General features: G+C 45.7%; 4 protein-coding genes and 4 non-coding genes across 13 annotated transcripts in view; 2 read left to right on the forward strand and 6 right to left on the reverse strand.

The window, feature by feature from the left end:
- The window catches only part of MAP2K1 (mitogen-activated protein kinase kinase 1), a 102,532-nt gene extending 92,459 nt beyond the window's left edge, over positions 1-10,073 (forward strand). Inside the window, exons 6-11 of the mRNA XM_004056369.5 lie at positions 280-404; positions 3,518-3,719; positions 5,761-5,825; positions 7,738-7,799; positions 8,239-8,284; positions 9,028-10,073. Of these exons, the coding sequence (XP_004056417.1) occupies positions 280-404; positions 3,518-3,719; positions 5,761-5,825; positions 7,738-7,799; positions 8,239-8,284; positions 9,028-9,141 (614 nt within the window). The 3' untranslated portion in view covers positions 9,142-10,073. The remainder of the gene's footprint in view (positions 1-279; positions 405-3,517; positions 3,720-5,760; positions 5,826-7,737; positions 7,800-8,238; positions 8,285-9,027) is intronic.
- Positions 9,134-16,350, reverse strand: SNAPC5 (small nuclear RNA activating complex polypeptide 5). 4 transcript variants are annotated; one of them, XM_063698637.1, is made up of 4 exons: positions 16,173-16,340; positions 13,854-13,943; positions 12,932-13,069; positions 9,134-9,243 (listed from the first exon to the last, which is right to left on the reverse strand). In XM_063698637.1, exons 1-3 carry the CDS (start codon positions 16,260-16,262, stop codon positions 12,953-12,955), a joined length of 297 nt encoding a protein of 98 aa, XP_063554707.1. In that variant the 5' UTR covers positions 16,263-16,340; the 3' UTR covers positions 9,134-9,243; positions 12,932-12,952. The 4 variants fall into 4 exon arrangements, with proteins under 4 accessions (XP_063554707.1, XP_055218654.1, XP_055218655.1 ...); XM_055362679.2 differs by lacking the exon at positions 9,134-9,243 and adding an exon at positions 10,075-10,314 and having other exon boundaries at positions 16,173-16,338; XM_055362678.2 differs by lacking the exon at positions 9,134-9,243 and having other exon boundaries at positions 12,334-13,069; positions 16,173-16,350.
- A 1,502-nt stretch (positions 16,351-17,852) lies between these two features.
- RPL4 (ribosomal protein L4) lies at positions 17,853-23,665 on the reverse strand. The gene is made up of 10 exons (XM_019010508.3): positions 23,337-23,665; positions 21,897-22,068; positions 21,597-21,703; positions 21,157-21,295; positions 20,327-20,451; positions 19,914-20,043; positions 19,488-19,644; positions 18,835-18,918; positions 18,598-18,718; positions 17,853-18,182 (listed from the first exon to the last, which is right to left on the reverse strand). Exons 1-10 carry the CDS (start codon positions 23,337-23,339, stop codon positions 17,940-17,942), a joined length of 1,281 nt encoding a protein of 426 aa, XP_018866053.1. The 5' UTR covers positions 23,340-23,665; the 3' UTR covers positions 17,853-17,939.
- LOC115930872 (small nucleolar RNA SNORD18) lies at positions 19,789-19,857 on the reverse strand. The gene has a single exon (XR_004067464.1). It is a non-coding gene; the product is annotated as a small nucleolar RNA SNORD18 (small nucleolar RNA).
- LOC115930871 (small nucleolar RNA SNORD18) lies at positions 20,562-20,633 on the reverse strand. The gene has a single exon (XR_004067463.1). It is a non-coding gene; the product is annotated as a small nucleolar RNA SNORD18 (small nucleolar RNA).
- LOC115930941 (small nucleolar RNA SNORD16) lies at positions 21,354-21,452 on the reverse strand. The gene has a single exon (XR_004067524.2). It is a non-coding gene; the product is annotated as a small nucleolar RNA SNORD16 (small nucleolar RNA).
- LOC115930873 (small nucleolar RNA SNORD18) lies at positions 21,782-21,853 on the reverse strand. The gene has a single exon (XR_004067465.1). It is a non-coding gene; the product is annotated as a small nucleolar RNA SNORD18 (small nucleolar RNA).
- ZWILCH (zwilch kinetochore protein) overlaps positions 23,642-24,237 on the forward strand; it is a 44,367-nt gene continuing 43,771 nt past the window's right edge. The window contains exon 1 of one of the 3 annotated variants that reach the window (XM_019010509.4): positions 23,642-23,959. In XM_019010509.4, coding sequence (XP_018866054.3) covers positions 23,907-23,959 — 53 coding nt within the window. In that variant the 5' untranslated portion in view covers positions 23,642-23,906. The remainder of the gene's footprint in view (positions 23,960-24,237) is intronic. The other 2 variants (XM_055362676.2, XM_063698638.1) reach the window with 2 other exon arrangements.

Here is a 24,237-nt window from a genome sequence, read left to right on the forward strand (position 1 = left end):
TCATCTGGCCAAGTCTGCATTCTTAGAGAGTGGAAATCGACTGTCTTTCTGTTCTCCTTCTACAGCAGCCGCTCATTTCATCTCCTGACAGTTGCTTCTTGAACTCAGAACAAAGGGCCTTGGTGTACAGTGTTTGCAAGCCAAGGGCTGCCTCTGATGGCGGACGGGGGTGTTGTCCTGGGACTCGTGGTCAGGGCTGGTCTGTGTGGAATGCTGACCCTTCTCTTCCCCAATCTACCTGTGTCAGTTCCCTCCTTTTCTATTTTCTCTTCCCTGCAGATGTCAAGCCCTCCAACATCCTAGTCAACTCCCGTGGGGAGATCAAGCTCTGTGACTTTGGGGTCAGCGGGCAGCTCATCGACTCCATGGCCAACTCCTTCGTGGGCACAAGGTCCTACATGTCGGTATGAACAGAAGTTTCCATTGCTTGAGCTTCTTGTACGGTCAGGGAGAGGAGCCCAGTGGGTGCCTTTCCTGTGGAGCCAGAGTCTTGTGCTGGGTAGGGGACAAGAAGTGAGGAAGGAGGCACAGTGATCTGCCCCGAGGAGATGAAGTTGAATGGGAAGATGGTCTTGGTCTTTCTTAGGCCTTGGAGCATAACTGGGATATTGGGGCCTTGACTCACTGAAAGGACTGTCCAGCTCCAGAGTGTGGCTCTCTTTCTGAAGGATTGTGAGCTCCAGCTCCCCTCTGGGCATCTCTCCATGATAGTCTTCAGATCCACAAACCCAGGATGCTCAGATATGATCCACCCCAAACTACCTCACCTCCTCCTTTTCTCTTAGCAGTAAATAGCATCATCTCCCTGGTTTCCCAAGGTAGAAACCTGAGCATTGGCTTTTAACCTGCCTTCTCAGCAGCCCATCCTTTCAGTATCTTGTAGCTCCCAACTCCTGAGAGTCTGTTCAGAATTGTCCAGCCTCTTTTCTCCCTCCTCACTATGTCTGTCAGACATGTACCCCTCCTTCTAACTGCAGCACACCTGGACCCCTCGCCAGAGTCTCTGCTCCACTTCAGCCAACACCCTGTGTTGGGGGTATTCCCTCCTGCTCCCGGCTCTGCTGGCTCACACTGTCACCAGAGTGTTGTGTGGGGCCATCCTCACACTATGGCAGCACCAGCGTGTTTTCTTCCCTCCTCCATACCACCGGTTCCTTGGGGACAGGGACAAGGTGTCTCTCTTGTCCCTAGTGCCTGGCATGGGGCCTGGCATGTGGTAGGTGTTCAGGGAATGCTTGGCAAGTGGGTAGATGTTTAGTTGGCTGAGTGGGAGAGTACATGGATAAAACATTTCTGAGAATGATTCGGAAAGGTGGAAATGTGAGTCTGGGCCAGTGCTGAAGTGCGGCAAAGTGGAGGAGCGTTGGAGTGAGTAGGCAGTCTACAGAAGTGGCGGGGAGTGCAGGCCCGCGTGGAGGGGGGGACAGGCGCAGAGGCTCAGATCTTAACTTGTACAAAGCATTTTATGTGTTCTCTGTCAAAGCACATGTCATGTCCCTGGAAGGTCTCATTTGATCCATGTGGTTGTCCCAGGAAATAAAGATTATTGTTCCCATTTTAGAGGTGAGGAAGTCTAGATTCAGGGAGGTTAAGCAACCTGCCTACTTAACCTTGCTGAGCCAGGATTGAAAGCTAGCTGCCCCCTTGCCAGGCAGACGCCCTTTGCACAGCACACCCTCATTTGCTTCTTGGTAAGGATTTGGCACCTGTGCCCAGATCCCAGTGTGAACACATCCTCATTCCTTCTTGCTGGCACCTACCCCCCACTGTGACTCCAGCCACTGTCAACATCACTCACCTGGCACTGACCCACATCCCCACCCCTCCCCTCCAGTGACCCACAGTGGAACTCTCTTTCTCTGTCATCTCCTCATTGCTTCTTCCCTAAATGTCTAATAACTGAGCAGCTGGCATCCTGGGCCATTTGACTGCCAACTCTCAAGTTCAAAATCCATTAACAGGCCCTGGGAGTTACTAATCAAGGGTTTAATGGTTGGGGTTTTTGTGGTTATATGGTCAGTTACGAAATAGTCCAGTGTTGGAGTTAGTGAAAAATGCTACTGGAGAAGTTAATGTCTATGTGAATATACTATGGCCAGAATAAAGATTTTTTCGGTAGGGTTCTTGAAATACATGTGCTATTTCAAATAATGCTCATTAAAAATTATGCTTTTGTATAGCACTGTATACTTTTCTTCTCTTTGGCTTCTCCCACCAATATCAACCAATATTTGTATTGCATTTTACAACATTTGACATACATTTTCTTTTTTTTTTTTTTTTTGAGATGGAGTCTCACTGTGTCACCCAGGCTGGATTGCAGTGGTGCAATCTCGGCTTACTGCAAGCCCTGCCTCCCAGGTTCACTCCATTCTCCTGCCTCAGCCTCCCGAGTAGCTGGAACTACAGGCGTGTGCCACCACGCCCGGCTAATTTTTTGTATTTTTAGTAGAGACGGGGTTTCACCGTGTTAGCCAGGATGGTCTCGATCTCCTGACCTTGTGATCCACCCACCTCGGCCTCCCAAAGTGCTAGGGTTACAGGCGTGAGCCACCGCGCCTGGCTGTACATTTTCATTTGATTTGATCTTCTTAGTAATCCTAAGTAGAGTTTTCTTATGTCATTGTTACTGTCATTTTCATCATCATCAGCCACCCCCCCACCCCCACCCCCCCCACCTTTTTTTCTTCCGACATGGAGTTTTCGCTCTTCTTGCCCAGGCTGGAGTGCAGTGGTGCGATCTTGGCTCACTGCAACCTCTGCCTCCCGGGTTCAAGTGATTCTCCTGCCTCAGCCTCCCAAGTAGCTGGGATTACAGGCATGCACCACCATGTCCAGCTAATTTTTGTATTTTTAGTAGAGATGGGGTTTCACTGTGTTGGCCAGGCTGGTCTTGAACTCCTGATCTCATGTGATCCGCCTGCCTCGGCCTCCCAAAGTGCTGGGATTACAGGTGTGAGCCACTGCGTCCCGGCCCAGCAGCAGCCCCATTTTATAGATGAGGCTGATATTCAGGATCCTTTAGCTTGTAAGTCCCAGAATTGGGATTTAAGTCTCAGGCCCACTGACCCCAGATCTTTTGTTCTATGTATCCACGGCACCATCTCACTCCCAACCCGCATTCCACAAGCTTCATGTTTCAGATTCAGTGACAAGATGAGCCTCTCATGCTGGGCTTCGGACAGGCTGCCCTGCACGTGCAAGACTGTGGCCAAGCTGGGTAAAGCTGGAACCACAGGCTGTAGTGGCAGCCAGGGCACAGCCGATTACATGTGGTCTGTCAATTTAGGCCAGATTATAGGAGAAATAGAGCAGGGATGAGGGGTTAAAGCCACAGAAGACAGCTAGGATTTGGTAAACACAGTGTTGGGGGTAGGCAGGAGGCCAAATTCAAGAGGTTAGTGGAGCTCTTGAAACAGGATATGAACTATTGAGAAGGGACAGAAGAGAAAATGCATTAGCAGACCCAGGGGTCCAAGTTAGGTTAGGTGATTATCACTGTCTGTCTCTCCTGCAGCCAGAAAGACTCCAGGGGACTCATTACTCTGTGCAGTCAGACATCTGGAGCATGGGACTGTCTCTGGTAGAGATGGCGGTTGGGAGGTATCCCATCCCTCCTCCAGATGCCAAGGAGCTGGAGCTGATGTTTGGGTGCCAGGTGGAAGGAGATGCAGCTGAGACCCCACCCAGGCCAAGGACCCCCGGGAGGCCCCTTAGCTGTGAGTAGCCTGGTGTGTCCCCATCTTGGACTGTTGGAGGGGAGGGTCCCTTACTTTCAGGGGTTTCTGGAGGGCTGATTCTCTGTACATTCTGCCAAGACTGATTCTCTGTCCCGGGATGCCAGGCTAGGGCCAGGGGAAGCAGCAAGGGTCTCCAGGTGGGTGTTGTTACTACCAACAACTTCGTACCATTTGTTGAGTACGTACTATGTTCTAGGTACTGCACTTAGGACTTTGTATACATTATCTAACCTTTTGTATTTATTTATTTTTATTATTAAGGGTCTTGCTATGTTGCCCAGTGCAGTGGCTAGTCACAGTCTTCAACTCCTGGGCTCAAGCAGTCTTCCTCCCTCAGCCTCCAGAGTAGCTGGGACTACAGGTTATAATTTATTTGCAGGGGTTGGGAGGGAAGGGGCTCACTCTGTCACCAGGCTGGAGTGCAATGGCATGATCACAGCTCACTGCAGCCTCAACCTCCCAGGCCCAAGTGATCTTCCTACCTCAGCCTCCTGAGTAGCTGGGACCACAGTCACATGCCACCATGCTCAGCTAGGCTGAGCTGTTTTTATTTTGTAGAGATATAGTCTCCTTATGTTGCTCAGGTTAGTCTTGAACTTTTGGGCTCAAGCAATCCTCCCGCCTCAGCCTCCCAAAATGCTGAGATTACAGGCATGATCCACCATGACTGGCTTCTAATTTGTGGGTTTTTTTGTTTTGTTTTGTTTTTGATACTGGGTCTTGCTCTGTCACCCAGGGTGGAGTACAGTGGCTCCATCATGGCTTACTGCAGCCTTGACCTCTTGGGCTCAAGTGATCCTCCTGCCTCAGCCTCCTGAGTAGCTGAGACCACAGGCATGCGCCACCATGCCTGACTAATTTTTTTAATTTTTTTGTATAGATGAGGTCTCACTATGTTGACTAGGCTGGTCTGGAACTCCTGGGCTCAAGTGATCCTCCTGCCTTGGCCTCCCAAAGTGGTGGGATTATAGGCATGAGCCACTGCATTCTAATTTTTTAATCATGACTTTTGGTAGATTTATTTTTTATTGAGATATAGAATTCACATAAGACAAAATTCACATTTTAAAGTATGTAGTTCAGTGGTTTTTAGTGTATTGTTCCATGTTGTGCAGCCATCACCACTGTCTTATTCTGGAACATTTTCATTACCCCAGCAAGAAACCCCATCCCCCACTCCCCCCTGCCTGATCCACTGACAACCACTAATCTACTTTCTGTGTCCACGGATTTGCCTAGCATTATATAATTTTAATAGCATTTCATTTGTGATCACGACTATAATCTCAATTTTAAAGATGAGGAAACTGAGGCACAGTGCACTTGTCAAGGCCACATAGGCTTGCAAGTGGCCAAGTCTGACTCCCAAGATGATAAACACTGTGCAGTACCACCTGCCTCTCTGAATGTGAATACTGGGAAGTAAACCTGGTACTCAGGGAATAGCCTGACCTAGCCAACTGCTTTTTATGTAGCTCCTGTCTGGCCAGGGATACCTGCCCTGTACCTCCATGAGGTCCACATGAGAGAGAGCTTGTATAAAGGGGAAAGCAGAGGGGGATAGAGGTAGCTGATGGCAGGTCATTGGAGGGGTTGGTGGCTGTGGCCTCTGAGGCTCGCTGTTGACTCTAGGAGACAAAAGGAAGAAACGCAACTTCATGGAGAATTAAAACTAAGTCCTTTAGTTATTTAGTTGCTATCTCATTTGTGCCTCTCTCAATAGAAGGAAGGGGGAAAGGACAGACATAATTATTATGTCTCTGCTTTACAAAACTCAGAACTTTGTTTGGCTCAGCAGTGAACTGATTTGCCAAAGGTTACGAACTTAAGATGTGGCAGAGCCCAGACTTGTACCCTGGCCTTTGCTGGTCCCCTCTGTGTTCAAGCCTTATCTGTGGCTGTTTAATGTTTATTGTCCATGACCCTGTTCTGGTCCCAGGGATCCATGCCCAACCCCTTGCCTCATATTAACAAGTAATCTGTTTCTGAGAAGTATTTTTTCTTTTTATAAAATTTGTAGCATACGGAATGGACAGCCGACCTCCCATGGCAATTTTTGAGTTGTTGGATTACATAGTCAACGAGGTAAGTACTGCCTGGTTTCCTTCACCTTGGAATTTACTTGCTCATCTTAAGAATACACCCAGGTGGCTGGGTGCAGTGGTTCACGCCTGTAATCCCAGCAGTTTGGGAGGCTCAGGTGGGTGGATCACACGAGGTGAGGAGTTCGAGACCAGCCTGGCCAACAAGGCAAAACCCCATCTCTACTAAAAATACAAAAATTAGCTGGGCATGGTGGTGCACATCTGTAGTCCCAGCTACTCGGGAGGCTGAGGCATGAGAATTGCTTGAACCTGGGAGGCAGAGGTTGACTCTGGGAAAAACAAAACAAAACAAAAAAACATCGCTGTCACAGGTTCAGTCTACTAGGGAGTTTAATTTAACCTCTCTTTACTATATGCACAGCTTTATACTAAGCACCATGGGCTGTAGAAAAGCAGTTTCAGGATTAGTTCGTCGCTGCTTAAGGATTTGAGGGAGGCAGAGCATGTTGCATTTCTAGGAGTCAGAAAAAAAGCCATCCATCCTCTACTGCTGGGGACCTAGGCTAGGTGGTTCTGGGTGGTAGTCATATTAAGGGAAGGGATATCTGAGGTTAGATACGTCATTGCGTCTCCTAGTGTGCACTGCTTTCTTCCAAATTTTCACATTAATTTCCCATGCAATTCTCCCAAGCATTGCTGAGGTAGGCCAAATTGGTTCCTCTTCAAACAGATGAGGAAATTGAGCCTCCGAGATGAAAAGTAGCCCAGGTCCTTCCCACCCAGTGCTCTTTCTTCCTTGCCACCTCCCACCTCCCATTCTTACCTCCTAGGAGGCTTGGCTGCATGGCAGTTGTTCTACTGCAGCAGAGGCTGGCACACGGCCCCTCTGCTGCCTAGCTCTTTCCTGTTCAGAAGGAATGGATGCTGCCTCTGGAGGCCAAGCTGCTGGTCTCTTCTCTTCCTTGAATGGTCCCTTGATTCCCTCAGCAGTGGAGATAGTCTGCAGAATGGGGCTTGCTCTGGGTCACTGTTCTAAGAGCTGAGTTCTAGTCCTCACCTAAGATCAGACTGACATGGCCCTCAAAGGAAGAGCACTAGGTTGGGCTTTGTGGTGGGGATCAGTGTCTCATTTTTAATCTCAAATTAAAAACGAGATTTTGGGCTGTACATCAGAGCAGTGACATCATGGACATTATGTCTGTGGGTCAGCATGGGTACACACAGCTCCCAGCCCAGGTACATAAGTGGGCCCACATTTCCTGGACTGCACGGAACGCCATGAGCCCAGTGCTCCAGAGCCTTGTACTGTATAGCGCTGCATGATCACCATGGGAAAATCTGAAAACAGCCTCATTTCTGGAATGTACAGGTAACATTCATCCAGATCCAGCCCTCTGTCAGTTAATGTTTTATTAACTTTTCACTGCCTCTCTAGGGCTCAGAAAAGGGATTTTTAAAAACCGGTTTGCTTCTGCAGGTGCTGTCAGACTTGGGCTATGCCTGGTGGTTTGCACGTGCCCCTAGCTGTTGCTGCCAGTAAATTGCTGGTTACGTTCCCATGCCGCACTCCAAGATTTACCATTGTAGAGTATCAGAGCTTGAAAGGGTCCCTGAGATCATTAGGCCCAACCTCTTCATGTCATAGAAGAGTAAACTAAGGCTCATAGAGGAATAGTGATTAGTTCAAAATCACCCGACAAGTGAGTGGACTTGACTTGGTCCCAATTCTAAATGTGCTATTTGAGATCAGTGGTTCCAACATGGTTACCCAACAGGCAGCACTGGCCTTCTACCTGTGCCTTTCCTTGACTGGATGAAAGTAGTACTGCCTTTGGACTGCAGAGAAGACTTTAAAAAAAAGTAGCACTGGCTGGTGGGAGGGGTGGGATGGGGAGAGGAGATGGCTGGAGCAAGGAGCCAGGCATTTTTCTTATCTCAACATGTGTTTGCAGCCTCCTCCAAAACTGCCCAGTGGAGTGTTCAGTCTGGAATTTCAAGATTTTGTGAATAAATGGTAAGTTGGCTCCTTGTTCTCTGGAAGCGTATACTCTGGATTTGTCAGGCTCCCCACCCCATTTCTGGAAGCACCAGCATTGCTTCTGCAGGCAGTTTTGCCCTTTCCCCTCCCATCTGATGATTCTTGGCTGCTGCCATAAGCCCTTTTTTAGAGTGCCAAGACTTATGTGGCATGTCTAACTACATCATGGATGTAGTAGCTGCTCCTTTTGGTACTTGCTCTCCAGGGATTGGCACGTTGCTTTTTGACCTTAGTTTAACTCAGCAAGAATGTATTAACTTACTGTGGGCATGATACTGTGCTTAGAACAGGAGGATGAATCAAGCCCAGGCAATCCTCAGCCTCTAGTGTGCAGAGAAGACAGGCATGCAAACATGTTATTTGAGCTAGAACTAGTGCCAGGCAATAGCTCTCACCTTGTCTTTCTTCCTTTAAGCTTAATAAAAAACCCCGCAGAGAGAGCGGATTTGAAGCAACTCATGGTGAGTCTATTTATTCCGGATTCTTACAGTACCTGTTTATTCGTTTGTTGTTCTTCTCTGTCAGTCATCTGTGCAGTACTTCCAGAGCCCATTCATTCCCTGCCCACTGTGGTCCAGCTGAGCCTGGGGCTGCAGAATACCAAACACCAGTCTCCTTTGCTCTCCCATCAGTTTAAGGGAAAGCTGGGGTGACCCCCGCAGCCTGAGTAAGCATATGCCAGAGGAAAGGCCTGAGGGGGCCACGGGAAAGAAAAGGCCAGCCCACCCCCTTCATGGGGATGCGGCCTTTCCCTAATACTGACTGCCTCACCTTACATTCACCCTCCTTCCAGAGTCACTCTCCGCCTACTGTCTCGTTTGGTGGCAGTGGAAATAGCTAAGTAATACTGTAAATATCTGGACAGCCATAGATGGTGTATATAGTATAATATGCACTAAGTCCATCATTTTCTTTGTCCCTTCTAACAAGCCTGTGAGGCATTTAAGGCAGAGTTACTGTCTCCATACTGCAAGAGTAGGCTCCAAGAGGTGACTTGCCCAAGGCCTCACAGCTGCTGTGACTGGTGGAGCAGGTCTTTGGGCCTGCAGCTGGCCCCACTGTTGCTCAGGGGCAGGTGCCAGGTGCTCTTTCCAAGTGCAGCACAAGCTCTAGACCTGAAACTCTTGGATTTTCCTTCCTGGTGGGTTTTGTTTTGTTTTTTGTTTCTTTTTAACACCACGTTCTCTCATTTCCTTACATGCAGGTTCATGCTTTTATCAAGAGATCTGATGCTGAGGAAGTGGATTTTGCAGGTTGGCTCTGCTCCACCATCGGCCTTAACCAGCCCAGCACACCAACCCATGCTGCTGGCGTCTAAGTGTTTGGGAAGCAGCAAAGAGCGAGTCCCCTGCCCGGTGGTTTGCCATGTCGCTTTTGGGCCTCCTTCCCATGCCTGTCTCTGTTCAGATGTGCTTTTCGCCTGTGACAAAGGATGAAGAACACAGCATGTGCCAAGATTCTACTCTTGTCATTTTTAATATTACTGTCTTTATTCTTATTACTATTATTGTTCCCCTAAGTGGATTGGCTTTGTGCTTGGGGCTATTTGTGTGTATGCTGATGATCAAAACCTGTGCCAGGCTGAATTACAGTGAAATTTTGGTGAATGTGGGTAGTCATTCTTACAATTGCACTGCTGTTCCTGCTCCATGACTGGCTGTCTGCCTGTATTTTCGGGATTCTTTGACATTTGGTGGTACTTTATTCTTGCTGGGCATACTTTCTCTCTAGGAGGGAGCCTTGTGAGATCCTTCACAGGCAGTGCATGTGAAGCATGCTTTGCTGCTATGAAAATGAGCATCAGAGAGTGTACATCATGTTATTTTATTATTATTATTTGCTTTTCATGTAGAACTCAGCAGTTGACATCCAAATCTAGCCAGAGCCCTTCACTGCCATGATAGCTGGGGCTTCACCAGTCTGTCTACTGTGGTGATCTGTAGACTTCTGGTTGTATTTCTATATTTATTTTCAGTATACTGTGTGGGATACTTAGTGGTATGTCTCTTTAAGTTTTGATTAATGTTTCTTAAATGGTGGAATTACTTTGAATGTCACAAATTGATCAAGACATTAAAATGTCGGATTTATCTTTCCCCATATCCAAGTACCAATGCTGTTGTAAACAACGTGTATAGTGCCTAAAACTGTATGAAAATCCTTTTAACCATTTTAACCTAGATGTTTAACAAATCTCATCTCTTATTCTAATAAATATACTATGAAATAAAAAAAAAAGGATGAAAGCTACTTTTGCTTTTGTGGTAAGCTTTTCAATTTCTTTAGTACACAAGAAATACTGGTTTAGCCAAGCAACACTGGTGAGGGGGAAAGGTGAAGATGAGGAGGAGGCTGGAAGGCAGAAACACGACACCGAGTTCAGTGCTTTGGACTAATGGGGCTTCCTGTAATTTCAATCTCTGGACTCAGTCCAGTTCTTCTCACCCAACACCCTTATCTGTGACTCTTCCAACCACCTTCCTTGTGGGACCTGTGAATAGATCCTGTATATTCCTTTGATCTCTTTTATACAAGGGAAAAGCAGCTGATGGGGGACTGGGAGCAAATCTGAGAAAAATGACAAAACATTTCTTATCTCACAGAACATTTCTCATTTTCCATATACCAATAGTTGAGCTGAGGGCCTGCCTGCACTTTTAGGCTGTCATGCTCATAGGAGGGCCTTGCTGGTGGCCAGCTTGCCTACCTGGTGTGGGAGCTTTCTGCACAACATAGGACAGTCTGTCTCCTCTGCGACATTAAGCAATGGTTTCCCTTCTTTCACCACTTACACTTAACCACACCTTCCTGGAAAGGAGGAATGTGCCTGGCGCTGGCTTTGTCATGCCTGTGAGGTGGCAGTGATGTCACAAAGCCATTGGGAACTTTTAGGTACATTTGAGGCTGCTGGTCAATACCTCTCCGCTCATTATTTTCTTTGAAAGGGCAGGTTACAGAAACTAAAGCCAACATATATATTTATAAATAAAAGGCCCATTCCTTTTTAGATTAAAAACAAAACTTGGGTAAATAATCTTCTAAGTAGGTAGTCCAATCTAGAGGTACCAGAGCTTGAGATATTGCCAGGATTTTTAAAAAATGATCAGTGTTGTATATACTGCTGCCTAAGCTAGTCAACTTTTTTTTCTCTCACTGTGAAGTATAGCTTTTCTAAGTCAACAGTTTAACTTATACATTTTCAACATATAAACATTCAGGCTGGGTTTTAACATTTACACTGTGTGTCTTTTACAAGTGACAGGATACCACCACTACTGAGAATGTTTCATTAAAATGAGAATACTACCTCCTTAGGAGAAGTGTTATAACCTGGTATCTAAAACCTAGATCTGACCACTTTCATGCTCAGTGTCTTTTGAGGGGTGTTTAGATTTTTTTTTTTTTTAATTTTTAGCCAAGAATTATGATCCCCGCATGAATCTTGCAGTGTTTTGAGCTCCCAATGCCAGATTCTTACTGAGATACCAATGATAGTTGGATTTTTAAATGATCTCATTAGCACCTCATAGCAACCTGTGAAACTGCTAGAGCAGATATATCTTCACCTTACAGATCGGAACGTGAGTTGCAAAGAGGTGAGAGGACAAGTGACCAGTTAGTGGTAGAGCTGGAATTCATAGTCAAGTTTTCCAGCTTTTAAAACCCATGCTCATATTTTAAATTAGACCCCCAAAATTTATGTACCTTGATGCTTTTTGTTCCCAAACTGTCTTCCCATTGTGTGTTCTAAGGAACATGCTCATTTAAACTTCGGGCTGTTTCCTCTAAAAGCAGCTCAAAATAATTTCAATGAAATGTGGATTAACAAAAAAAGTATTCTTTGTTTTCTTTGGGAACTGTTACATAAGTTCTGCTTGACATGATTCTTTGTGTTTTGTTTGGCTTTTACTGTTGCTTGGGCAGGGGAAATTAATTTTATAAAATTAAGCAACTACTTATTTCATGGTATAGTAGTCAGTGGAAAAGGGACAGTATGCAGAAATGAACCTCAACTTCAGATACTAAGTAAAAACTCTTATTCTGCAACTGTCATCTGTTAACAAAAATCCAGTCTTCCGGCCTGGTGTAGTGGCTCATGTGTGTAATCCCAGCACTTTGGGAGGTCGAGGCGGGAGGAAAACCTGAGGTTGGGAGTTCGAGAGCAGCCTGACCAACATGGAGAAATCCCATCTTTACTAAAAATACAAAATTAGCCGGGTGTGGTGGTGCATGCCTGTAATCCTAGCTACTCTGGAGGCTGAGGCAGAAGAATCACTTGAACCCGAGAGGGGGAGGTTGCAGTGAGCCAAAATCGCGCCACTGCACTCCAGCCTGGGCAATAAGAGTGAAACTCCATCTCAAACAAAACAAAACAAAAAATCCAGTCTTCCAAGCATGGCACATCTCTCTTAAGGACCAGAAATGGATTTCAAACCATCCTGTTGTATCTTTTCCTCAGAGAAGGAACTGCTGCTTCTCTCTGTCGCTATCTAGAAACCAGCAGGCTCCATGATGGCTACTTATAATTTATTTATAAAACATTTTACCAGTGAGTGATGTCTCAAGTGAGAGGTGATAAACAGATACACAAAGCAGTTTATAGCATGCAATATTTCAATGCCTCTGAGAGGCAGAAACAGCTTGTGCTCTCAGATGGCCCTCAGTCCTTTCCCTTGTCATCTTTCTGTCCTAGACTGTGTCCTAACTGCTCACAAGGGTTCAGCGGCATGCAAACAGTCTTTAATTGGTTTTCTTCAAAGAGGCATTGTTGACTGGAAAGACTGGCTTGTATTTAAACTCTGCTCTTTTTGCAAATGCCAGACTTTCTCAACAGTATTTCAGAGGAAATTTTGTTTTGAACAGTTAACTGAATCTGACCAGATTACAGACAGCACCACCCATATTACTCAATGCTAAGACACAGCATCTTTGATTTTCTGTATGTCATAACATTCTGAAGCTTGAGTTACCGATGGAGCCATTTTTGCAACTACACATCCTCCTTATAGTTCTTGCTTTCCTTTCAAGCAGATCACAGGGCCCAGGGCAAGATGATTTCCTTGAGGAGAAGTAGCCTGAGACTTAGAAATGCAATTTGTATAACTGACCAGCCTGGCTTTCCCCCTCCTTTAGGAATCTGATTCTTCTTCCTCTTCCTCCTCCTCCTCTTCCGTCACATGACTCTTTGTGCTCAGCTCCAGGGTTGTTTGGTTGATTGATGCTTCATTGTCTACATGCACCAACATCTGTATTGGCCAAGGGCATCACAGATTAGTAGGAAAGATGCTGGCCTCAAAACATCAAATTCTTAAAAATGACTTAAAATCAGATCTCAATTGCATATCTATCCCCAGTACTTATGACTAAGAGGTATGGCCACTTTCCTTTTATACCCCCACCTCCATTACCAAAATGGGGCAACAGTAAATGCCCCAGATTCAGTAGAATGTTACCTCATTTACAAACATTATTACACAAAGCTCCATAAGATTTGTGCCAACTTACATGTGCTGCTGTATCATGGTTTTAAATGTCTTAACACACAAACTCTGGGAGAACTGCTCAAATATTGTGTACTTAGAAATAAGATTTTGCTGACTTACTTGAGGGCATTTGGTAAGAGATAAGTATGATGAGGACTGAAGCTCATCTTTTAGCACTGTGCCTTGTACGTGAAGCCACACTCTTGAATCCCAAGGTTACTTATTCACAAAAAATCAAGAGTTTTGACATCGTCCTACAAAAATCTCCACTCTCCCCCGGGTTCATCTGAGTAACTAGACAGAATGGATGACGAGGAGGATGGAGGTAAAACATTAGTAACTACTTAATTAATTCGTGTATAACTAGCTGGTAGGAAGGTGGTTAATGGAGAGTTGCCACCTTATTAAACCAGAAAACTGTTATCAGCACTTCTCAGAGCCCTTTGGGCTAGGTAATGTGATTTACAACAGTTCTTCACCACCCAAGCAGCATGGGAGCAGAGCAGACTTTGCATTCTCTCCTAGGCCTGCACTTGATTAAGCTTACATCATGTGACTGTTCAGGTACAGTGTGAGAAGACAGCATCTCATCCCCTCTTCTAGAACTGATCATTGATTGGAGGGCTAATTCTTCAACCTAGAAAAGAAGAGTTGAGGACACTTTTCCTTACTATTTCACTGGACTACTGATGTGGGTAAACTGCTGGGCACACTATGAAACGTTTGCATCAAGAGAGGGAATGAAAACTATCTCTGTGTTGCTCTAGAGGGAAAGTTGGGGGGGTAGGCTCTTAGGTTTTCTCTCTTTTAAGGAGATGAGTAAAGAAAGACTCTAGCCCTTTTCCCCTGGGCTGAACAGGTGTTCTGGCTGAGTCATGGCTTCCACTTCCACAGACCTAGCAACTCAAAGTACAAGTGTGTCATTAAAACAGCCAGGTGTCATCTGATTCCTCAGAGAGAGAGATTCCCTGGACCTGCGGCTGTTACTCAGTAATGAGAACGTGAAGGAAAGAAGAATAGAAAACAGAGGTGTTTGCTGAAGCATAAGGAAATCTGGGCTTTGGAGGTGGTCATCAATACACTCATTAAGTACTTGTAAGGGTACCGTGGCAATATAGAAACACAAATAAGTGGAGGGCATTATGACTTCCCTAAGGAGGCCGGGCGCGGTGGCTCACGCCTGTAATCCCAGCACTTTGGGAGGCTGAGGTGGGCGGATCATGAGGTCAGGAGATTGAGAACATCCTGGCTAACACTGTGAAACCCCATCTCTACTAAAAGTATAACTTCCCTAAGGAAAAATGCTTATGATTTTGATATGTCACAGGTGTACAATACTTTTCCTTTTACAAAGGGCTTTGGTAATCCTCACCTCATATGGACTTAAAGTTTCTGAAAAAGGGCCGAGCCCAGTGGCTCACGCCTGTAATCCCAGCACTTAGGGAGGTAGAGGCAGGTGGATCACCTGAGGTCAGGAGTTCGAGAACACCTTGGCCAACATGGTGAAACCCCGTCTCTACTAAATACAAAAAATTAGCCCGGCGTGGTGGCACATGCCTGTAATCCCAGCTACTTGGGAGGCTGAGACAGGAGAATCCCTTGAACCCGGGAGGCGGAGGTTGCAGTGAGCCAAGATTGTGCCATTGCACTCTAGGCTGAGCAACAAGAGCGAAACTCTGTCTCAAAAAAAAGATTCTGAAAAGAATGCTGAGCAGGGATTAGCATAATAACCTCCCTGGGACTTTTTTTTTTTTTTTTTTTTTTTAAGGCAGGGTCTCCCCATATAGTTGCATGCTGGAGTGCAGTGGCACAATCTGGGCTCTCTACAGCTTTGACCTCCTGGGCTTTGGCCATCCTCCCACCTCAGTTTCCCAAGTAGCTGGACTACAGGCACGCACCACCACGCTCAGCTAATTTTAATTTTTTTTTGTAAGGCCGGCCGCAGTGGCTCACGCCTGTAATCTCAGCACTTTGGAAGGCCGAGGCGGGCTGATCGCTTGAGCTCAGGAGTTCGAAACCAGCCTGGACAACATGGTGAAACCCCGTCTCTACTAAAAATACAAAAATTAGCCGGGCGTGGTGGTGCACACCTGTAATCCCAGCTACTTGGGAAGGCGAAGCACGAGAATCGCTTGAACCCAGAAGGCGGAGGTTGCAGTGAGCCGAGATCACGTCACTGCACTCCAGCCTGGGCGATACAGTGAGGCCCTGTCTCAATTTTTTGTAGAGACGAGGTCTCACTATATTGCCCGGGCTGAGGAACTGCATTAAGCACAGGTTTGGGAAGTGGCCCACGTGGGCCTAAATCCCGACTCCTCCTCAAGGCCATGGCGTCAGTAACAAGAGCCACTGGAAGCTCCAGACGTTAGGACAAGACTCTTCTCCCAGGGCCTCAGTTTCTTCCTTGGTACCATGGGAGGATCTAGGAGTTCCTTCTGGCTTGGCAAAACTAGAGCATTTCAAGCGCCAAAACAAACTAGAGAACAGCAGCTCAGGAGGAAGGGGTCGGTGGCCAGAGGGGTCTAGGCGAGCCTTCGGGAGGGAGCACTTCCTCAGCGTGCTGTCTGAGGGCCATCAACATTTACAGGAAGCAGCAGGTGGGACTGCACTTGCCAAACACAGATCCCTGGGCCTCACCCTAGACTTGCGAGGTCAAGATTCTGAAAGACAGGGCCTAAGAAGCGCACAGCAAACTCCCCAGGTGATTCAGATACCTGTTTGTTTGTAAACCTGTAAATTGGCGCCACCACAGCTAGTGAGTAGCGGAGAACTGGCCGCAGCAGGTGGTCACCACAGAGGCCCAGGTTGGGGGGAAATGGTCGCTCGGGAGGAATGGAGGAGGGGCAGGAGAGGGCCGCGGGGTCACCTTGAGGCGGTTCAGCTGGTCGTGCAGGGCTGCCTTCAACCGCAGCAGCGTCTCCTCCTCCTTGCGCAGTTCCTGAAGCCGGCTCAGCATGTTGCCTGGTCACATAGCCAACCTCCGCGCCGCTGTCGGCCCGGCACTCGGTGATGACGCCATCGCCGCCGACTCCCGGAAACCAAGCGGGGAGGCGGGGCTGCCCGACACACTGGGGAAAGGCGAGGAGTGCGCCCCCTTACGGCCCCCGCCGTAGCCTGGCCACTCCGCGGGGGACGAGCTGCAGGAAGGGGTACAGCCTGTGTCAAAACACCTTGATTCATGAGTAATGATCAGGATTTTGAAATTAGATCCCTGGAGCTGTAAAGAACCTGAAGAAATCTTGGGTTTGGCTATCCTTTAATCCGATAGGCCATTTGCGCACCAAGTGGTCAAACACCGTTTCAAATGACCGGGTGAACAGCACTTCCAATGTGGTGTGCCACCAAGTGGCTATCTTTAACCCCACAAAACCTGCAGATGTGTTTGAAGGCAGGCACCAAATCAGTAGCACATGAACTCTACTGTGTTAAGAGGCCCTGCAGGGTAGGACTCACAGCGGACTTTAAAGGGGTAAGGCTGCACAAAATAGAGAACTAAAGAGCATGAAAATAAAGCCGTGCTAAGAAACGACGTGCTTAAGAACTGAGATTTGGCCCTGGAAATGGGGAGGGTAACAGATCACCTTGGCTGTGAACTGAGACTGTCTTGACAGTTCGAGACTGTCAGAGAGAAGCTGACAGTTTAACAATCCAGATGCAAAACAAGACTTTGACACAGGACAAGAGGTTAATTCTAGGGTAATATTTGCAGTTTAGCTTTATGGGTGAAAAAAAAAAAAAAAACCCCTTATATCTGGAGGCATTTCATGGGTATTTCTTTTGAACACACTTGGTTAACATAATCACCAAGACACACAGGCAGTCCTGAAAAATGCTTCTGGTACTTTTCAGTCTCGCTCTGACGCCCAGGCTGGAGGGCAATGGTACAATCTTGGCTCATTGCAACCTCTACCTCCCAGGTTCAAGTGATTCTCTTGCCTCAGCCTCCAAGTAGCTGGGGTTACAGGCATGCACCACGACTGGCTATTTTTTTTGTTTTCAGTAGAGACGGGATTTCATCATGTTGGCCAGGCTGGTCTTGAACTCATTGGCTCAAGTGCTCTGCCCACCTTAGGGTCCCAAAGTGTTGGGATTACAGATGTGGGCCAGTGTGGCCTTCTGGCACTTTTTCAAACCATGGGTGAAAATACTCAACTCTATTGTCATAGCTGGTTAAAAAGAACACTTCTCAAGAGGTAATCAATTTTACTGCAGTACCAAAAAAATTGTGCTCTCCAATTGTGCCCTCTTGTGGTTAAAGTTAAATCTTTACAGAATTTAACCTATTTTCCATCTGGTGGGGAGCTAAACTTGAACAGCCTCTGCATTTCTGACCAAGTCCTGTTACACCTATTTTTCAAGCCACATTATTTAGAAAACCAGAATTTTTTTTTAATCATTCCCCTTCCACTGAACTCCATGGACTTAGTATAAATCCATGCCCCATTTTATACCACACTATATAAAATGTAAGTCTAAATTATGGCCAACAAAATGTCACTTTAAAAAAATTCTAACCAAGCTTTACAGAACACACCAACAAGTCATGTTTCTCTCTGCCTGTATAATCAGGTCTTTATTCAAAAGAAGCTGTCCAAAATGATTTGACCTTTATGGAATAATCAAATTTAAGAGTTTATGAAGCAGGCTTCTTTTCCTCTGTAGTAGGTTTCTTCTCTGCAGGCTTCTTTTCAGGGGCTGGTTTCTTAGTAGCTGCTGCCTTTTTTCCCACCAGAGGCTTCTGCTTCTTAACACCAACAGCAGCCTTCTTTCCTTTCTTACCTATCACAGGCTTCTTGCCTGCAACCGCCGCCTTCTCATCTGATTTGGCTTGTAGTGCCGCTGCTGCAGCAGCTGCCTTATCCACCCGGAGCTTGTGCTGCAACAAATTAGGCAGAAAACAGTAAGAATCAAATCCTTGTAAGAACTTAATGTATCAGGAAGAGAAAAACAAAAACAAAAACAAAACAAAAAAACCAGCTGGGCACGGTGGCTCACGCCTGTAATCCCAGCACTTTGGGAGGCCGAGGCAGGTGAATCACCTGAGGTCAGGAGTTTGAGACCAGCCTGACCAATACAGTGAAACCCCGCCTCTACTGAAAACACAAAAATTAGCCGGACATGGTGGCATGCGCCTGTAGTGCCAGCTACTTGGGAGGCTGAGACAGAAGAACTGCTTGAACCTGGTAGGTGGAGGTTGCAGTGAGCTGAGATCACACCATTGCACTCCAGCCTGGGTGACAAGAGCGAGATTCCGTCTCAAAAACAAACAAACAAACAAAAACCCCACTCACATTCCTGGCCTGGCGAAGAATGGTGTTCCGGCGCATGGTCTTTGCATATGGGTTTAGCTTCAACATGATTCTCAAGTTTTTCAGTGGGTTCTTCTTTAGGACTCTGCGATGGATCTTCTTGCTATAAAAAGGCAGATACTGTATCAACATTTTACTTAACATTATACACATACAAATTTTTGAAACAACCAATAGTATAGGGTTGGGGCAAGAATTACACTCTAAGTATCACTTTACCGTGGTGCTCGAAGGGCTCTTTGGATCTCTGGGCTTTTCAAGATTCTGCTAAGATCTGTATTAATCATTTTGTGCATGGGAAGACTGAAAGGGAAAAGATTGACATGTACATGTAAAAGTAATCAACCAAAGAACAGGAAGCTCAAATGAAGCTTTATTTTTAACCACTATGCTCTCCAAAATATCTACTACACTATCACTTCTCATAAACATGGACCAGGCCGGGTGTGGTGGCTCACCCCTATAATCCCAGCACTTGGGGAGGCCGAGGCGGATGGATCACCTAAGGTCAGGAGTTCCAGACCAGCCTGGCCAACATGGTAAAACCCCAACTCTACAATTAGCCGGGTGTGGTGGCACACGCCTGTAGTCCCAGGTACTTGGGAGGCTGAGACAGGAGAACTGCTTGAACCCGGGAGGTGGAGGCTGCAGTAAGCCACGATCACACCACTACACTCCAGCGTGGGTGAGACAGAACAACTCTGTCTCAAAAACAAAACAAACAAAAACCAAAAATATAGACCAGGTGAGTCTCATTTTGGCATACTGTTGCTGCACATAAGGGGAAATGGGAACAAATTTAGAAAACATGTAAGCCAATTCTGAATGTTAACAATATAAACATCTGTGCTTAGTATATGAAAGATACTTACTTGTAGTTACTCTTGAGGGAAGCGGCTTTACGCCAAGTGCCATACAATTCATCTAACTTCCGGAAAGCACTTTCGGTCCAAATGCAGAAACGTCCCACATGCCCACCAGGAGCAAGCTTCAAAATGTTCAGCTTGCTTACGTTAAGCAGAGTAATTCCTTTCAAAGGTAAAGAAAAATTAGGGAGCCTGTATTTCAACAAAAGAAACACAAATCATCTTTATGGCTTAAGAGCTATAAACGGTACCTGAGAACTTATTAAGTATGAAGTTTCAACCATCAATGGTGCAACTCTTTCAGCCATAAATCAGAACTTCCACAAAATCATGTGTTTCAGAAACACGGACCATAAGTGGAATCTCATCATAACAAAAGCTGAGTAGACTTGCACAGTATACCTAGTCAATATATGTAAGCAGTTTAATTACCAGGGATGTTTCTGAAGGCCTTGATGATACCATTATCCTCATTATAGATGATGCACGGGCCCCTGCGCTGGATACGGCGACGGTTTCTCATTTTGCCTTTGCCAGCTCTCATTCGCTGAGAGGCATAGACCTACAAAGTGAGCAGTTTTAGTATTCTGATTAAGATAGAATCTCTGCAATAGATCTTCAGAGTTTTAATTCCTTTTTACAGATGATTAAACTGGGCACAATAACTTGCCAAGGTTACACAGAGCCATAAACAGCAGTTAGGATTCAAACCCAAGTAATCGGGCTCTGAGGTTCTTGTTCTCTCACACATTAAGGCTTAGCTATACTGCCCTTATCTTCTGAAATTCAAAGTGACAAACTGTGAACAAGGAGTACCAAACTGTAAATGTGCTCATTAAACGGACCTTTTTGATATCATTCCAGGCTTTAAGTTTCTTAAGGAGCAAAACAGCTTCCTTGGTCTTCTTGTAGCCTTCAACTTTATCTTCAACTACCAAAGGAAGTTCAGGAACTTCCTCAATACGATGACCTAACAAAAACCAATTTGACACTTACTCGGTTATCCTGAACCTTTTGGAAAAAAAAAAAAAAATCAAACATTTTATACAACCAATAAAAGCAAAACGGTATTCCGTTTGCCAAGTCAGAACTTCCACAAATATCATGTGTTTCAGAAACACGGACCAATTAAGTGGAATCTCATCATTTTGACAGTTAAATAAAAATGCGGTGGGTACGCAACAGTTAAGTTTAAGTAGGAAGTTTTCCAAGGATATACTAAACTATTACTTGAATAGTTAGTTCCCCAGTTACGCTAGTATTCCCTGATTGATTTGTCAGATTTAAGTAGTCAGACCTAGTATTTAGTAAAGGATTAAAATTTAATCAGACACTTCAGGATGAAAAGAATGTGCAATTTTAACAAAGGTTCACGTGAAACAAAAGTGGGGCATTTTGTATCACTGATACGAAATATTTTTGATTAAAAAATTTTTAAACCGATATTTAACATGTATTTCTGGAGTACATTTCATAACTGAATGCACTCATTTGTCAAGATCAAATCAGTGTAACTGGAATATCCATGAACTAAAATATGTCATGCTAAAAACATTCAAATTATTCTCTTCTAGCCATCTTGAAATGGGTTACTGTGAATAAAAATCACCCTAATGATCAAATAGTAGGTGTCTTATTTCTTCTATCAAACTCTCTTATATAAAGTATTACAAACCTTTAGACATGACCAGTGCTGGTAGGGCTGAGGCAGCCAGGGCAGAACAGATGGCATATCGTTTTTGGGTTGTGTTCACTCTACGATGCCAACGGCGCCAGGTTTTGGTTGGTGCAAACATTCGGCCTCCACGACACATCTATTTTTCCAGTCAAGAATCACATTTCTCAAATTTTAGTAATTACAAGGTTATTTCTTGCTCAGTAAGAATTTTCGTCAACCTTCTGTACCAGCTTACTGACAGCAGGCAACTGTCGCTGAGAACAGAGTAAGACGCAAATTACGACATCATTGCAAGCAAAATAACCCCATATAAATGAAGCCCCTTCTCTTCAAGACAAAAAAAGGTAATATTTTTACACCGTATTATCAATAAACCAGACCCAGGGTGCTAAATTCCATCAGAGCTGACCAGTCTTAGGTAGTGAAACAAAGGATACGTTTCCAAAAGCACCCTGGCCAGAGCGGTGAGTCCCACCACCTCGAACTCTGGGAATTCGAGCCACAGCTCTGCCAGTACCCCAAGACTCAGCACTGGTCTGATGACCTAAAATTGAGAAGAGATAAAAGTTGTAGCTGCTTCATCATACATACCAACCCATGACTATTATGCATGGTAGCAAACAGCATCAGAACATCCGAGAAAATCATGTGGTTCAGAAACACGGACCAATGAAGTGGAATTTCATCACTACTGTAAAGTAGTCCCTAAAATACCTGCAGAAGATATAAATCCATACCTGCTAATTCACTGACAGCGTAGGGCTGTCTGTTGTTTTTGCGCAAGTTGGTGTGAACAAAGTTCACAATATCTGGTCGAATAGGCGCCTTGAATACAGCAGGCAAAGTGACATTTTTGCCAGATGACTCCCCCTTTTCGGAGTACACCGATATCAGTGGGCGAGCACACGCCTAAAGAAAAAGAAAAGGATTATTTTTATTGACAAGTAATGTTTGAAGCAAACTCTTCTCATACGCCAACAATACCATTAAATATTCAATTGCAGAAGAGATTGGTATGGTGGGGCAAACAACCCTTAAACCAAAATAGCAGTAAATGACTAGAACCCTTAGAATCTCAAGCTCTACTGCACAATTTTATTTTCAAAAAGAATTGTTTATCATAAAACTTTCAAAGCAAGCCTTATAAAGCACAATAGCTAAATCAAAACCATATTGTAAGGTTTGGAGATGCTGTTTAATGCCAATTAATCAGCAAATCCTGTCTACCCGGGCTCTACTCATCCCAACTTCCATCCCTGTCCCACTCAGGGTTTAGTAGAGGGTGCTCTACTAAACACGTGTTTCCAAAGCTCACCAGTGGAAAGACTGGTGATTATTACTTTTTGTTTAAACAAACAAGTCTTCCCAACTGTGAGTAAAATGAAAATCCTGAGGCTGACCTACACAATCTTCTCTATTTCTGATCTCAACTCCCATACACTCTTCCAGATATTTTTCGGTCTCAGGACCACCCAGCACTTGCCTCAGACTTTCCAAGTGTTCACTCTAAAGCTCCTCTTTGCCAGCTTTCTCACATCCTTCAGGCCACTTTAAGCTTTCTCTGATCACTGTTTAAAGCCAAACCACTCCTATTCCCTATGTTTTCATCTCTTACTACCATAGAATATTACTATGTATTTAGTCCAACTCAACTACGATCCCAGTCAGGACAGTGTCTGTTTTGTTCGCTTAACTCCCCCGGCACACAACACTACATAGTATATACGAACACTATTTGTGGAAAAGCAGTACACATATAACACTGGTCTTATTACGAGTTGGCTAAGTATTCAAAGATTTTGATAACACCGAACAATTTTTAAGCGAAGAGAACCAGAAAGCTTTTAATAGAGATGATTCCTAAGCTAGGCAGAGACAAGCATCCAGAAAAAGGCTAGATAAGCAAATATTCTAACACAAGGTCCCACTGCTCCTGAGAACGACCCAGTGCTTTCCACTACTGCTTCCCGGCGCGTCCTGTGCTGGGAACCCCACGTTGCCTCTAAGATGGCTGCCGTATCGCCGCACATCCCAGTTCCACACCAGAAAAAGACGCCTTTGGTCCTCATCTCCCTCTCCTCGCTCTATCTCCTACAGATTCTATGCTCCGAACCCCAAATCCTTCCTTACTGGCCCCGAGATACGTGGTAAGGCCAGCCAAGAAGACTTCCACTCACCATGGCGGAGAGAGGAGACAGCCACGCTCCTCTCAGCCCGGCTGCTGCCACAGGAAAAGGAAGTGCTTACCACTCCCGCTGTATATGTCACCTTCCCCTTGACCGCCCCACCTTGCCCCGCCTAAGAACCAACACGGATACAAAAAAATCTCTCTCTACCACACTATAAAAATAAAAACGAGAGTGTTATTTCTTTATTTGTGGGAAATTACGGTATCTGTTTTCTTCCAAACGTAATAATAATTCTTAGAAAATAGGGACTCCTTTTCGCGGAATAATCCACAGGGGGCGAGGCCAACTCTAGCGAGTCGAGGTCAACTCTCGCGAGTCGAGGTATCCTCCCCAACCACTGCGCTTATTTTAATTATTGCAGACGGAAGTTGAAGACTATTGACATAGTAAATAGCTCTGGGTGGCTTGAAACGAAAGTTTAACTTTGCGGACAAACAGGACTTATTGTGGGGGGTGGTCAAAATAGTCCCGGCGGGGCGGGGCCATGACCCCTGACGTCGCCGGTCCGGCGCGCAGTTCAGTTTGGCGGTTCCGGTACCGCTCTCACGTTGGGGCGGGATGTGGGAGCGGCTGAACTGCGCAGCAGAGGAGTTTTATTCTCGTCTCCTTCAGTGAGTCTAGTCTCTTCTTTTGGCTGGGGTCCTGGGACAGCACTTCTTTCCCTGGGTATCTGGATCCCCGCCCTAAGCCTCTTGCCACTCTGGGGATCAGCGCTTTGCCAGCTTTCCTGGGGTCCAGGAGTTGGGGAGAGGCCGGTTCTCGGCTCCGGTGTGGGGTTGACCGTGTGGGAGCTTGCTTGTCTCAGGAGAAAACGTGTACGTCATCAAACGAGATGGAAGGTGGCAAGTGTTCCAAGAGGCGATTTATTCTTTCTGCTGATGGACACACT

The sequence above is a fragment of the Gorilla gorilla genome, chromosome 16, assembly GCF_029281585.2.
Source record: "Gorilla gorilla gorilla isolate KB3781 chromosome 16, NHGRI_mGorGor1-v2.1_pri, whole genome shotgun sequence".
Classification (NCBI taxonomy): Eukaryota; Metazoa; Chordata; class Mammalia; order Primates; family Hominidae; genus Gorilla; species Gorilla gorilla.